The sequence below is a fragment of the Haliotis asinina genome, chromosome 8 (assembly GCF_037392515.1).
Source record: "Haliotis asinina isolate JCU_RB_2024 chromosome 8, JCU_Hal_asi_v2, whole genome shotgun sequence".
In the NCBI taxonomy this organism is placed as follows: Eukaryota; Metazoa; Mollusca; class Gastropoda; order Lepetellida; family Haliotidae; genus Haliotis; species Haliotis asinina.
The window spans coordinates 9,341,256-9,354,383 of record NC_090287.1 but is presented as its reverse complement, the minus strand read 5'-3'; the positions used below and the strand labels follow the sequence as shown (position 1 = coordinate 9,354,383).

The 13,128-nt window shown below is 36.5% G+C and overlaps 1 protein-coding gene across 2 annotated transcripts in view; it reads left to right on the top strand.

The window, feature by feature from the left end:
• Positions 1-12,924, top strand: part of LOC137294858 (ERO1-like protein beta) — a 32,060-nt gene extending 19,136 nt beyond the window's left edge. Inside the window, exons 9-15 of one of the 2 annotated variants that reach the window (XM_067825993.1) lie at positions 2,481-2,495; positions 8,343-8,435; positions 9,367-9,533; positions 9,990-10,066; positions 10,884-10,953; positions 11,572-11,798; positions 12,722-12,916. In XM_067825993.1, coding sequence (XP_067682094.1) covers positions 2,481-2,495; positions 8,343-8,435; positions 9,367-9,533; positions 9,990-10,066; positions 10,884-10,953; positions 11,572-11,798; positions 12,722-12,773 — 701 coding nt within the window. In that variant the 3' untranslated portion in view covers positions 12,774-12,916. Of the gene's footprint in view, positions 1-2,480; positions 2,496-8,342; positions 8,436-9,366; positions 9,534-9,989; positions 10,067-10,883; positions 10,954-11,571; positions 11,799-12,721 lie in introns of both variants that reach the window. The other variant, XM_067825994.1, reaches the window with a different exon arrangement.
• Positions 12,925-13,128: the final 204 nt, after the last annotated feature.

Sequence of the window (13,128 nt, the reverse complement as noted above, 5' to 3'; positions counted from 1 at the left end):
GAGGTTTGTGTAATAATCATGATGACTGTAGTATTGATGGTGTCACATTATCTTAGAGGGTAAAATCCAGTAGCACTGAGAAACACATTGTTAGCTATTTCTAACAATGTAAGTGAAATCTTTCACTTTTAAACCTTTTTTAACCATCTGAATGAACTCCAACACATGATATTTTTGTTCTTAGTCAGTCAAAGAATTTTCTTCTTTACTTAAAATATGTATTGCAAACCTTCTGAGGTAACTGGTAGATACAGCCTTGTTTAATTGCTTTCTAGATTCCACCCAGTATGTTTTGTTCGTTCCCTGATATGATGCATGACCATCATAATTCTTGCCTTATGTTTATCTAGTCATGACTGCAGTTATACCATTCAGTGATTTTTGTGATTGTAAAGGAAACTTTTATACTTTTCTGATATTATGTTTATTGTTAAAGAAGAAAAATTGTTTTTATTTCACTGTCACTGCATTCTTTGTCTGTTAGGTTTTCACCAGTTAGTTAAACCTAGTAAGTTCCATGGGAGACATATTTCTTCATAGTTTCATGCATACAAGATCAGACCAGGGAGATGCTCGATTTCCTTTTGTGAGACCAGCTAGAAAATGGACAATAAATCTCCTAAATATTTATGGGGGGTGGTGACAGTCTTACTGATGGTTAGGTCATAAGGAAGAAGACATTAACAAGTCATTTTCTTTAAAATGCAGATTTCAATCCACACTTGTATATTAGTTATATTGAATTGTTTGAAAATTGTTGTGATAGGTATTGCTATAGTTAAACCAACTTTATCAGATCTTGTGTCAACTTTTGTTACATTCTCAATATCATCACTTCTACCACAGTGACAAGACTTTCCCAAACCTATCTCAAACAAAAACTTTTTTCTGTAAAGCTAAATGTCTGCTCATATGAATATCGTTGATGACTCATGAAGTTTACTTGTTCATTTTAAAAAAAACAAACTGTTTTTGATTCGATGTTGTTGAAAAATAACTGCTTCCAAACCTGTTCTTTATGCTGACATATATTTTCATGGGTACCTTCATGTCTTTGTAAATTTCATTTAATCTGTTGTTAACTGAAACCTGAGGTTGGGAAAAGTACACAGCAGTGTGAAGAGTTCTTTGTGGTGGTAGAGGTTGTATGGAGATTGTTCAGAAGATGTCATTGTGAGGAGCTTCAGTAGAACATCTGTTGTTGGCTTCATTAATACTGCAGTAACACTAATACCTGACATATTGTTAGAGAAGGATGCTTAACAAACAGTACTCACATGTTTTATCTGGTAGATCAATTCTCCTCACTCTGCTTGTTGTGTTGCCATGGTTACAAGCCTGCAAACAAATTGTAAATTATGAATTGTGAATCTCCTTGGTCTGAGTGAGGGTATTTCCTACATAACATTTTAATAACTGTAAACTGGTATATTTGACTTCAAAGAAATGTTTATTTTCAGTTTTAAAGTGGAAATATTTTTGTCTTCATATAAAGAATGGATTCCTTAAATTCATTTGACTGTGCTTATGTCATTATTATATGTATCAAAATCAATATATAATGTAATAACCCTACTAGAGAGCTACCCACCTTTTGACAATGTACAAACCTTAAAGAGATATAGCTCCAAAGATAACAGCTGTCAACAAGCATAAATTTTGATGAACAATTAATATCACACATCACATTTCAACATATTTATGAAGTATGTAGCGAAGTATGACCAAAAGACTGACCAGTTATGGTTCCTTTGAGCTGCTTGTTGACAGGTATTGTGAGTTCTCAAACAGATCGGAGCTAGCATGTTCGACTTCCTGTCTACAATTTTCTGTGTTTGGTTACTCTGAAATTTTTAGCTTTTGGTCATTTTGATGGAGCTTGTGTTTGTGTGTCAAGTATGTACATATTCCATCATTCAGTAGCTCTCTGTTGGGTTCTCTTGTATCCTGTGATTGTAACAGACTGACTTTAGCATTTGATATAAACTCAAACATAAGCAATAGTCAAAGCTGGGTTAACTTTCCAAGTTGACATTTTTCTGATTGGTTTATTTCAATGTCAAGACTGGATCAGGCGATTCATTATCATCCTTATTACTGACAGCTGTTAAGCAATGTTTTTCACATGGTGTTAAATGTTGATAACATGCTATAGTACTCCAGAGTCTGAGCACAAAAACATTTTGTCTTGTAGATTGATTTACTCTATTTAAAGTATTTTCCTATGAGGAAGACCAGGCTATTCTTGAAACATTTGTACGAACATCTTGAGCCCTTTCTTAGCACATTGGCTACAATCAAAGTAAAGAATTCTTAGGGCTACAAACATTTAGAGAACAAGGGCCGAGATCCAGTCTTAACATGTCGACTTTTCGTTATACTGGTTTTTACAGTGAATAGATTCCCATTGCAATGCAAGCTTAGTGCATGCTCTTGGTGCTTTAACAATCTAACCAGGCTCTTGTGTTGTTTGATTACAGAGAAGCCTTATGAAGGTAACATATGGTTGTGTGTTAGTTTTGTATGTTGCTACATTGTATTGTTAGTCACTTGTCTGTGACACTGTCATGGTCATCAGTCTAATACTGGTTCATGGTGCTTGTGTAAGGATTGGTAGAATGTGGGACTAGGACCAAATTAATATTCTGTGTATGAACTTTGTCCTTACAATAGAAGTGCTTTAACACATACTTGTATATGTTAATCTGATGGTTGTGGCTCACTGTACAATGTATGTGAATTCATTTCATTTAAAAGGGTTGCCATGGTTACTAATGATGCATTATATACATCAGTGTCTAACCAAGAATTGTAAAAGTTCAAGCCCATAATGCTTCAGTGTTTGAGTAAAGATGTTTAGTATTTCTTGTCAAATAACATTAATATCTCCTTGAGTGACCTGACCAGACATCATTGGAGGAACTTTGGCCAAATATATCAATTCTTCCAGGTCATGAAAATATCAGATGAATCTGTAATATGACATGAAAACACAAATATTCTAGCCTTCGTTCAAGAAATATAAGGGGGGTGATCATTTACTGTACCACATTTACAATACTGTAGAGTTACATGTGAATGCAACACATGGCCACTGTGAAATTTCCCATCATGCATGAACAGCATGTGGCTCTCACACACAAACAGCACAAGTGCAACAGAGTGTTTTATATTTCGTTTGAGAAAGCAATGCAGCAATAGATAATATTTGCAAAATGTGTGTATGATAGAGGGAGGAGAGGCAGTATCTCACATACCAGGTAACTGGAAGGTGATACCAGGAAGATTTTAGTGTTTGTGAATGGACAACTGATTTGCCACTGACATGTAGGGGAAATTGTATATCCTCTTGTTGGTCCTTTGACAAGTGTTGTGAATGTTTGAATTGCAAGATGAAAATACTGGACCACACTATGACCAGGTCATCACTGACTGTCACCATAGTATAGCATCTGTTAGATATTCTGTTGGAGTGTTAACCAGAGTCCAGCATCTATCTGTATGACCAAATTTGGGGTAAATCTTCAGGCTAAATTTCAGGCAGTATCATGCAGAACCATACACAGGTTAATTAGTCTGACATCAAGGTGTTGTGCATGTATTCCAAGATGGTGGAGTGAGTGAGTGAGTTTAACTTTATGCCGCTATTAGCAATATTCCAGCAGTACCAAGGCAGGTTACACCAGAAACAGTACCCATGAGTGGAATCGAACCCAGGTCTTCAGTGTGACGAGTGAATGCATTAACCACTAGGCTACCCCTACACCCCGCCAAGATGGTAGAAACACCAGACATTGATCAATTAGCCTGGTATTAATTTTACAAAGATTTATAGTCATAACACCTCCAGTGGTATTTCATCAGGTCCATACTTTTTTTTTATCCCATATTTTCTGGAATACATTCACATAATTTTAGTATTTCAAATTATAGACTGCGTAAACATGACAACGTATGTATTACTATGTAACATGTTATATATATCAACTGCAACAACTGGAAATTAAATTGGCAGATAAAAAATAGGTTTTCATGCAAAGAAATATTTTAATCATTTACTATATTGATAAGGATCCATAATCACAACTCTGGCCAGCAAACTTTGCTGGTTGTGAGAGACAAGCAAACATGAAAATGATCTAGATATACCAAATGCCAGCTTAATCAAGATCACTTGCATTTCCTTGTCAGTCCAAAATCAGTATCTGGTGAATAACAGTTGTTTTTAGTATTTTTAACTGTGTTAGGAATATATAAGAAATCACTCCATCCTATTTCAAGGTTGACAAGTAATACTACCCATGCATGCAACATGTTGTTCAGTTAATTACTGAATCCACTATTGTGACTCTGTGCTAGAAGTGGTCAGATTCTGGTGACATATTTCACAATCCATCACACAGCACCATAACATCTGGAAAAATTTCTTAACTCCTGTAAATTTCTTATCTCCTGAAATTTTTGGTGTTTTTTCGTAAGATATTCTGATTTAATTATCTTTGATATAGTATTTACATGTGTGTGTTTATGATACTTTGTATTTTTGACTATCTGTTGAATTATTTTGAAGCGACTTTACACTGACTGTGAATGTCCTTTCTCTTTCTTTCACTTTCATAGAATTGTTGGATGAACACACAACTGCAGACATTGCCAGTTGGATAGGAAACTTTGTAAATTAAACATACTTGCAATGCTGAAATAATGAGTATATACTGACAAATGTGTAGGCTTTTCATGTTTCAATTCCGCTGTAACTTTCTGATTTTTCTGCATATTGTGGCACCCCTATTATCTTAAGTGAGATCTCACAGACTGAAAATGTCAAGGGCCAAGCTGTCTTATCGCTAAGATAGTCGTAAGTTAATGTTAATGTATGACTCTTACAACTATCTTAGCGCTAAGAGAGCTAAGAAAATCTAGGCCTGGAAGCCTTTCTAAGCAGATGACGTTTATGTTTATAGCCTTGTGACGCACTCCCCTTTTCAAATTATTACTGCATAACTTTAAATCTTTGCTTTTAGTACTGAATGCATGAGTATTTTTTATTAATAATTGTCCTTATATTGTGAAATATGAATGAAGTTGAAATGTAGGATACATGTATAGGAAAATCCATCAAACCCTGTTGCTGTTATATTGCTGACTCCAGAAACTATTTCAGTGATCACATTGCTGTTGTTATTGATCTGAACAATACCTCTGCATGATGCATGGTCGTCAATATCTTGTGATCCCTGATATAATCTGTAACCTATAGTCTTGTAATACTAGTTCTGTCCATTGGAATATGTTATACAATATGGCTGAAATCAGTACAGTATTTGATAGGCTCCAACCAAAGTTAGGTATATAGTGCTGCAGTTTCCTTTTGTGAGTAGTCATGACACATGGTCCATGTGTTTCCAAGTCACGTTAGTCTTTAGAGTTCTGAGGGTCTGAGAAAATTCTAATTCTCTGGTGAGCTGGTCAATCATTGTAAGTTGTAACAATCAATGTAACTGCTGGAAAGTTGGTGGCCGCAGTTAAAAGTGTTAGTCGTTATTTTGAAGGTGTGAATGTCAGAATGTGGGGATTCCAGACTTCTCAGCAGTGTTTTTGTTGGAATATTGCTACAAGTAGCGTGGAAACTTTAAAGAACTAGTGACCAAAGCTGATCAATTGAGTCAAGTGTTCAGTGGTTCCACAAAGTGGTCATAGTGCAAAGACAGTCATATTCATAACTCCCTTACTTTAACATAGAGTTAGACTGTTGAACACCTATGAATGCTTTGTGGAACAGGGCAGTAGTTAAGTTGATAATGAGTCATTGTACCAAGAATACATGAATAATTATTTGCAAAGTCAGTCACTGTATTGTCTGGTCCAGGCCTGACTATTGCATTGCTGTCCTTTGGCTGGGATATTTCTTTGTGCTGCATTGAAGAACAAACAAACAAACATGCCATATAGATCCCTGTTTTCTAAGAGCATCCTCTCAATATGTGTTTTTCTAAAGTCTTTTTTGGTGTAAAATGATAGTTGTGAGAAGGTCCAGTACATAGTGAATGAGTTTTACGCCACACTCAGCAATATTCCAGCGACATAATTATTCACACTGTTTTCTGAATAAACTTAACAAATAATGTTTCCTTTTGAATCCATTACCAAGTTGTTGCCAGGCGACAGTATGACTTACTAACAACAATAATCCTATGTGAATGTTTCTATTTTAGCAGCTGTCCCTACTGCCTCAGCTTATCCCACGTGCCTGTCTGTGCAAAATACCTTGAGACTTTGGCCTGTAGTGACTGAAACTGCAGACTGTTGTGAGATCATGATTTGTCAGGGAGCATGGTTGATAAACAGTATATGAGAATAGATAACAGAAGTGTAGCTTGAACTGATCACATTCTTTACCTTGTGCAAAGAGAACTAAATTTTGATGCTTTCTTTGGGGAATGCAACTCTCAACTTGTTCGTGGTTATGTAGAAGTATCATTTGTTGTTATGAAGCAGAATATGTCTAATCTAACCGTATTTGAAATTAAAATGTTACTTCAGTTTGGAATTACTGTATGTGAACATATATTAGCTGATCTTAGAGATAGGTTGAGGTCCTTACTTCACCCATAAAATCATTGTCAAAGTCTTATGTCTGGCCCATTTTCTGGTGTCCCCCGCCATGGAATATTGCTAAAAGCGGCGTAAAACTAAACTCACTCACTCACTCACTCACTCACTCACTCACTCACTCACTCACTCACTCACTCACTCACTCACTCACTCACTCACTCACTCACTCACTCACTCACTCACTCACCTATGTCTGGCACATAAGCTGGACTACTAACCTTTGTACGCCTTTTCGTCATGATCAGTCATTGGTAACAGAGTATTAACAAATCCATATATTGAGTTACCCAAGTTAACCCAGGTATTTATTAATGTCGGTCACTTGATAGAGAGCAAGAAACTGAAACCAGTACATGTTATGTAATGACACACTTAAGAACACATGTTTGAATAGCCACAAAAATGAACTAAAGTTCTATGCCTCGTTTTAATGAAATAATGAAACACAATGGTGTTATTGGACAGTATTGAATCTCATTTGATGCGTTTACAGAACAACTGCCAAAATACATACTTGTCATTCCATTTGAGTTAGAGTCAATGATGTGTTTTCACACTGTCAATGTATCCCAACTGCGTAGATTGATGTTTATGCTGTTGATCACTGGATTGTCTGGTCCAGACTTGATTATTTACAGACTACCACCATATAGGTGGAATATTGCTGAGTGCAGTGTTAGTCAACAAACAAGCTCACAAGATGATATGTTTTAGTGTTCAAACTGCAAAATGTGTTTATTATATCATCAAGTGTGTCAGTGTTGCAGGAGTATTCATTGTTAAATTCACAGGAAAAAAAACTTCAGCCATAAATTTGACCTGGTTTTGACAAAAATCGCTATTGAATACAGACTTGCATTTTCAGATTGAGCACATTTCAGTTACTGGCACATTGATTTGTCTTATAATTTGCCCTCAACTGATCCAAATCATAGAATGACTTCATGGAGACTGGTGACATCTGTTGTAATGATGGTATAAGACAAATCTATAAATGATCAGATTTGGGTGGAGGTTGTGGGCAAATATATTTGAAACAATTTATTATTGTGCATGGAATTGGACAGTCTTAAATGTGTGAAAATTGATAGTATATGGATCGCAGTATCATGGCGTAATAACACGCGGATGCTATTATTCAGCCTCAATAACAGGTAGATAATGTTACAAATGCTTGATAACAGGTAGATGCTGTTATCCTACTTCGGTAACATGTAGGTACTATTATCCTGTGTCGATAACAGTCAGATACTGTTGAACTGTTTTGTCAACTATTGATTTGGCTATTTATAATTATATCTTGAGTATGACTTTCTTAATACACTGTACCAGCACAAAAGAAAAACATTTGAGATTTATAAGTATCCATTTAATTACCAGTTAGCATGTTTAGAAAAAAAAACCAGAACAATTTAATGTCTTCAGGTATTAAAATAAATTAATTTTGCCACAGAATGTATATGTGTGAGGTGAACTACAGATCCTTATTCTATATGCCACATCTTTGCAATGCACAGTTCTATATTTAGAACAAGTCCACCCATCAGCCTTGATATTGAACATGTATATTGCATGTGATGTTACCAAGCTTGAATAGCTATATTGACATACAAGGTGAATTTTCATAGGAACATGACCTGTTAGTCTGCATATTGAATCTTCCTCTGTGTGATAGTATAGCTAATGGCAGAATAGGGAAACATGAGTGTAACTTTGTGTACTTGCAGACATGTGCCTGGAGAAGCGAGCCTTCTATCGTATGGTGTCAGGGCTTCACACAAGCATCAACGTGCACCTTTGTGCAGAGTACCTCTTCCCATGTGAGTATATGTGTGTGTCATTTATGTGAGTGCTGCATTATTCTCTATATGCATCAAGTAACACATTATCCTGTATTTGAGTGATACATTCTGTATGTAATGCATTATTCTATATGTTAGTGATGCATTCTGTATATAATTCACTTTTCTAAAAGTGACTGATGTGTTCTGTATTTGAATAATGCATCATCCTATAAGTTTTGATGCATTCTGTATGTGAGTGATGCATTCAATATGTAATGCATTATTCTGCTTGTGAGTGATGCATTCTGTATGTGGGTAATGTATTCTGTATTTAAGTAATGCATTATCCTGTATTTGATCAAACATACAATGTTACATTGTGTATAGTGTCTACAATGGGGCAGGACTTCTTAGAAGTGGAGAGAATGAAAGTGTGCATGCTTGCCAATTATCCATACTGTTAAACAGTCCATCCAGAGTAATGTCCCTTGGGACGTAATTTCTGTTTTCAATGCTGACATGTTTTCTTTTAAATGCGTGAAAGTTGCATGCTTATAAGAGATACTCGTTTAATAGTTAACATTAACTTCAAAATGTCTTGCTACCACACGAACAATTAAGACAGATGTACTGAACACTGACATGGTGACCAAGTTTGAAATGCCCACGAAGATCCGAGTTATAATTTGTCTTCAGCAACAGATCATGTTGTAAGAAGCAGTCAGTGGAATCAGGTAGTCTGGGTAGTTGACTTGGTTGACACATGTCATTGTATCCCAGTTGTGTAAATCAATGCTCATGATGTTGATCACTGGATTGTCTGGTCTAGCCTTGATTATTTAATTAGAGATCATTGTCACATAGCTGGAATATTTTTGGGTGCAGCATCAAACAGCAAACAAAGCCAGAAGCAGTTGGTTACTAATGAAGAAAAGTTGTTTTGACATGAGATATTTTGTCTCAATAGCAATTGGTTATGGAGATTCTCAGTGGGGTCCCAACCTGGAGGAGTTCAAGCAGAGGTTTGACCCCCAAACATCTGATGGAGAGGGACCACAGAGGCTGAAGAACCTGTACTTTGCATATCTAGTGGAGCTGCGTGCACTGGCCAAAGCTGCTCCCTACCTGCTGGAGGTAGGATATAGTTGTAGCTGACTCGTTTACATTTCCTGGTGTGGTTTTATATTTGCTGTGATGTTCAAAAAATTCATTTCCATGTTTTACTTTCTCTGTTAAAAAAGTACATCTACCTGATATTCACCTCTGTTCTAAATTCCTACATATTACATGCAAGTCACAGAAAAACATGCAATTATGATACAGGAAATGGCAATCGCTCTTATTATGACTGAGTCTGCTATGTGTGAATTTGTTCTTCCTTGTTCTGATTGGGGGCCCTCAACATGATGTTATGATGTGTTTTTGGACTGTAGATTCATTAACATCTGTCCTGATATGTGTTAAAGTACATCTTTTCCTATGACTGGATTTACTCTGGCCAATGTAAGATTTTTGTATGTACCAGTGGACTGGAAACAATGATCAGTTAGACATGTTGCTTCCTTCTCAGTTGGATCTGTTGATTTACAGGAAGAATTCTTCACTGGAAATGATGAGGAAGATAAGGAAACCAAACAAGGGGTAGCAGATCTGCTCACTGTCATCAAGTATGATGTTTCTCAGTTATTTCTTTATCAGTATTTGTTTTTCTCTCATATAAAAATGTTCAACACATACGTTACAAGTGCACATGCTTTGAAGTATTCGTACTAGTCTGTGATTGTGTATGGGGAATACATCTCCCAGTTGTCTACCTGCAGAGTTGTCTCCCTTAGATTACCAGGACACTGGTGGTGAACTGGTGCCTTTTGGTAGATTTCGATTTCAGAATACAATATTATGTACATTTCAATGGCAACAAGTTTGACTTCAACTGAAATTGGTGGTAGTGCACTTTACTGGAGCAGATCTTAAAAACCTTTCAATGTTTCTTCACCAAATTTGGCATATGGATACGTCTGGTATTGGTGAACATTGACTGATAAGGGCCTAGATTTTAGCTCTCTTAGTGCTAAGACAGTCGTAAGTGCCATACATTAATATTAACTTAGGGACTGTTCATAATTTATTGAAAGGGGCTGGGGTGATGATGAATTTTTATGGAGTTGCATGTTCAATGTGAATGAAACTCTCTAAAATTAATGTACACATTAAATGAAGCACATAGATATGTCTTGGTACACTTTGACTGAAATTGGTGGTAGTGATCCTTTCCAGAGCAGAACTTTAGACCCTTTCAATAATGTCCTTTCACTTTATGGGTATTCAAGAACTTAATGACATAAATCAAAAGTACTTTTCTATTTCCAGAGTCAACATAACTCAGAACATGCAAGCATGTGGGCAGTCTGTTGTTGATTCAAGCATGCTAGTATATGAATAGATTACATACGTATGTTTTCATAAAATCAATATTACCAACAGGTCCTTCAATGACCACTTTGATGAGAGTAAATTGTTTGCTGGAGAGCCCACTGAAGCAAGGAAACTGAAGGTAGGAACATACATATTACATAGTGTCACCAAGGATATAGAATACAAATCTACACATGATACATTCAGTATCAAAGACCATTTGATGTGGCCCAATATTTTAAGTCTGGTTATGTCAAGAATAGAATAGTGTGTTCTTCAATATGTGCAAAAACCAAATTCAGATCCAGACCACAGCAATCTCTCTCCTTCATTTACACCATAGCTGTGCTAGAAGTTCTGGTTATATTTGCGAAAATGATACCAAGAATTTTCCTTCAAAAGAGCCTCAGTGACATTTTATGGTAAATTGTATCATGTTGGTTCCCAGGACACTATGATTGTTGTGAAAGGTGGATTGAGTGACGTGGCTCAGTAACTTGTCCCACACATGCTCCAAACAAATGCTGAAGTTGAAATTGTGTTTCTATGATGCTAAGTTTTCATAAATTTCACTCAGGAGATTGATATTGTTTCCACTGCATCTTTGTATTATGGAATGATGGAGTCTTGTTGCAGCCAAATAAGTTTGATTATTTTCACCTTTACATTGAACTTAAATGATATAATGTTGCCGATTTTCCCAGAAACAAGAAAAGTGAGCTGCAGACTCTTGTAACTGTCATTATGTTCTTTGTAGGAGGAGTTCCGGATGCACTTCAGGAACATTTCCCGCATCATGGACTGTGTGGGGTGTGACAAGTGCAGGCTGTGGGGCAAGCTGCAGATCCAGGGGATGGGAACTGCCCTCAAGATCCTCTTCTCTGGGGACACTATTGGTCCACAGTCCACAGTAAATGCCAGCAGCAAGCGTAACTTTCAACTCACCAGATCAGAGATAGTGTCACTCTTCAATGCTTTTGGAAGGTAGGTCTTAATGGGGAATATATCTGAAGTTCATGTCAGGTCGGTGCTTGGAAATATTGTCTGGGTTTTCTTAGTTCATTTCAGGGTTGTGCAAGGCATATGGGCAGGGTTTGGAGTTCCTGTCAGGAAATAACGGCAGTGTTTGGAATTGCTATCCAGGCAGTGCCGGTCAACAACTTGCAGTGTTTGAGTGTTTGTCAGTGTTTGTCAGATTATTGGCAGTGTTTGAAAATCTTGTCAGGTCAGTGCTGGAAATATTGGCAGTGTTTGGACTTCATGTCAGATTATTTGCAGTGTTTGGAGATCTTGTCAGTGCAGTGCAGGGAATATTGGAAGTGTTTGGAGTTCATGCCATATTATTGGCAGTGTTTGGAGAGTTGTCAGTTCAGTGCTGGGATTATTAGCAGTGTTTCGAGATCTTTTCAGGGCAGTGTAGGGAATATTGGTAGAGTTTGGAGTTCATGGCAGTGTTTACAGTTCATGGCAGTGTTTACAGTTCATGTCAGGTTAGTGCTGGGAAGTACTGGCTGTTTTTTGAGTTCATGGCTGAAATGTCCTGCTTGACATGGGTATCGAAACGTCACACTCACAAATTAAAGTAGTTGTTATCCATAAGGCTTGTGAAAACAGCTTGTTTGTCCTAAAGAGGCCAGTTGTAAGCATTCTTGTAAATATTTTACGTGGTTTTCATTTCCAAAAGGCTATTGTCTTGTAATCAATTTATCACTGTCAGTTTATAATTCGTCTTATTGTAATTGTGTCGTCTTATTGTAATTATTTTCCATGTAGCTCAGAATAAAGGTTTTGAGTTTGATAGAGATTAATTGTTTTTTCTAACTGCAGAGATGATCCTGAGAAAGCTGTTATAGTGATTTATAGCAGTTATGTTAATTTATGATAATTCTCGATAATCTGTCTTCCAGGTTGTCCACGAGTATTCACACACTGGAGGTGTTCCGTAAGAAGCTGCAATGATGTTGGTGAAGCTAGGTATCATGTAGTCCAACCGATCAACTGGACCAACTTATTCATGGTTAACTCCACTGTTGGACAATCTTTTAAAAGTCACACTTCTGTGTGAAAGAGTAAACATCATTCTTTGGAAATGTAGAAAGAAAGAGGAACATGAAAAGAATATTTTGAGAACAAAGATATTTTGGTACAGTGTCTGTACTATGTTTGACATTTTATAATTTCTGCCAACATCGTTTTCATGCTATTTGGTCAGATTCTAACGTGCAAGATGACCACAAACAATTTCAGCTGACAATCTTTTTCTTTTACCACTTTTAAATTTGTCTGTTTTCAATGTTTATTTTGTCTTTTTCTG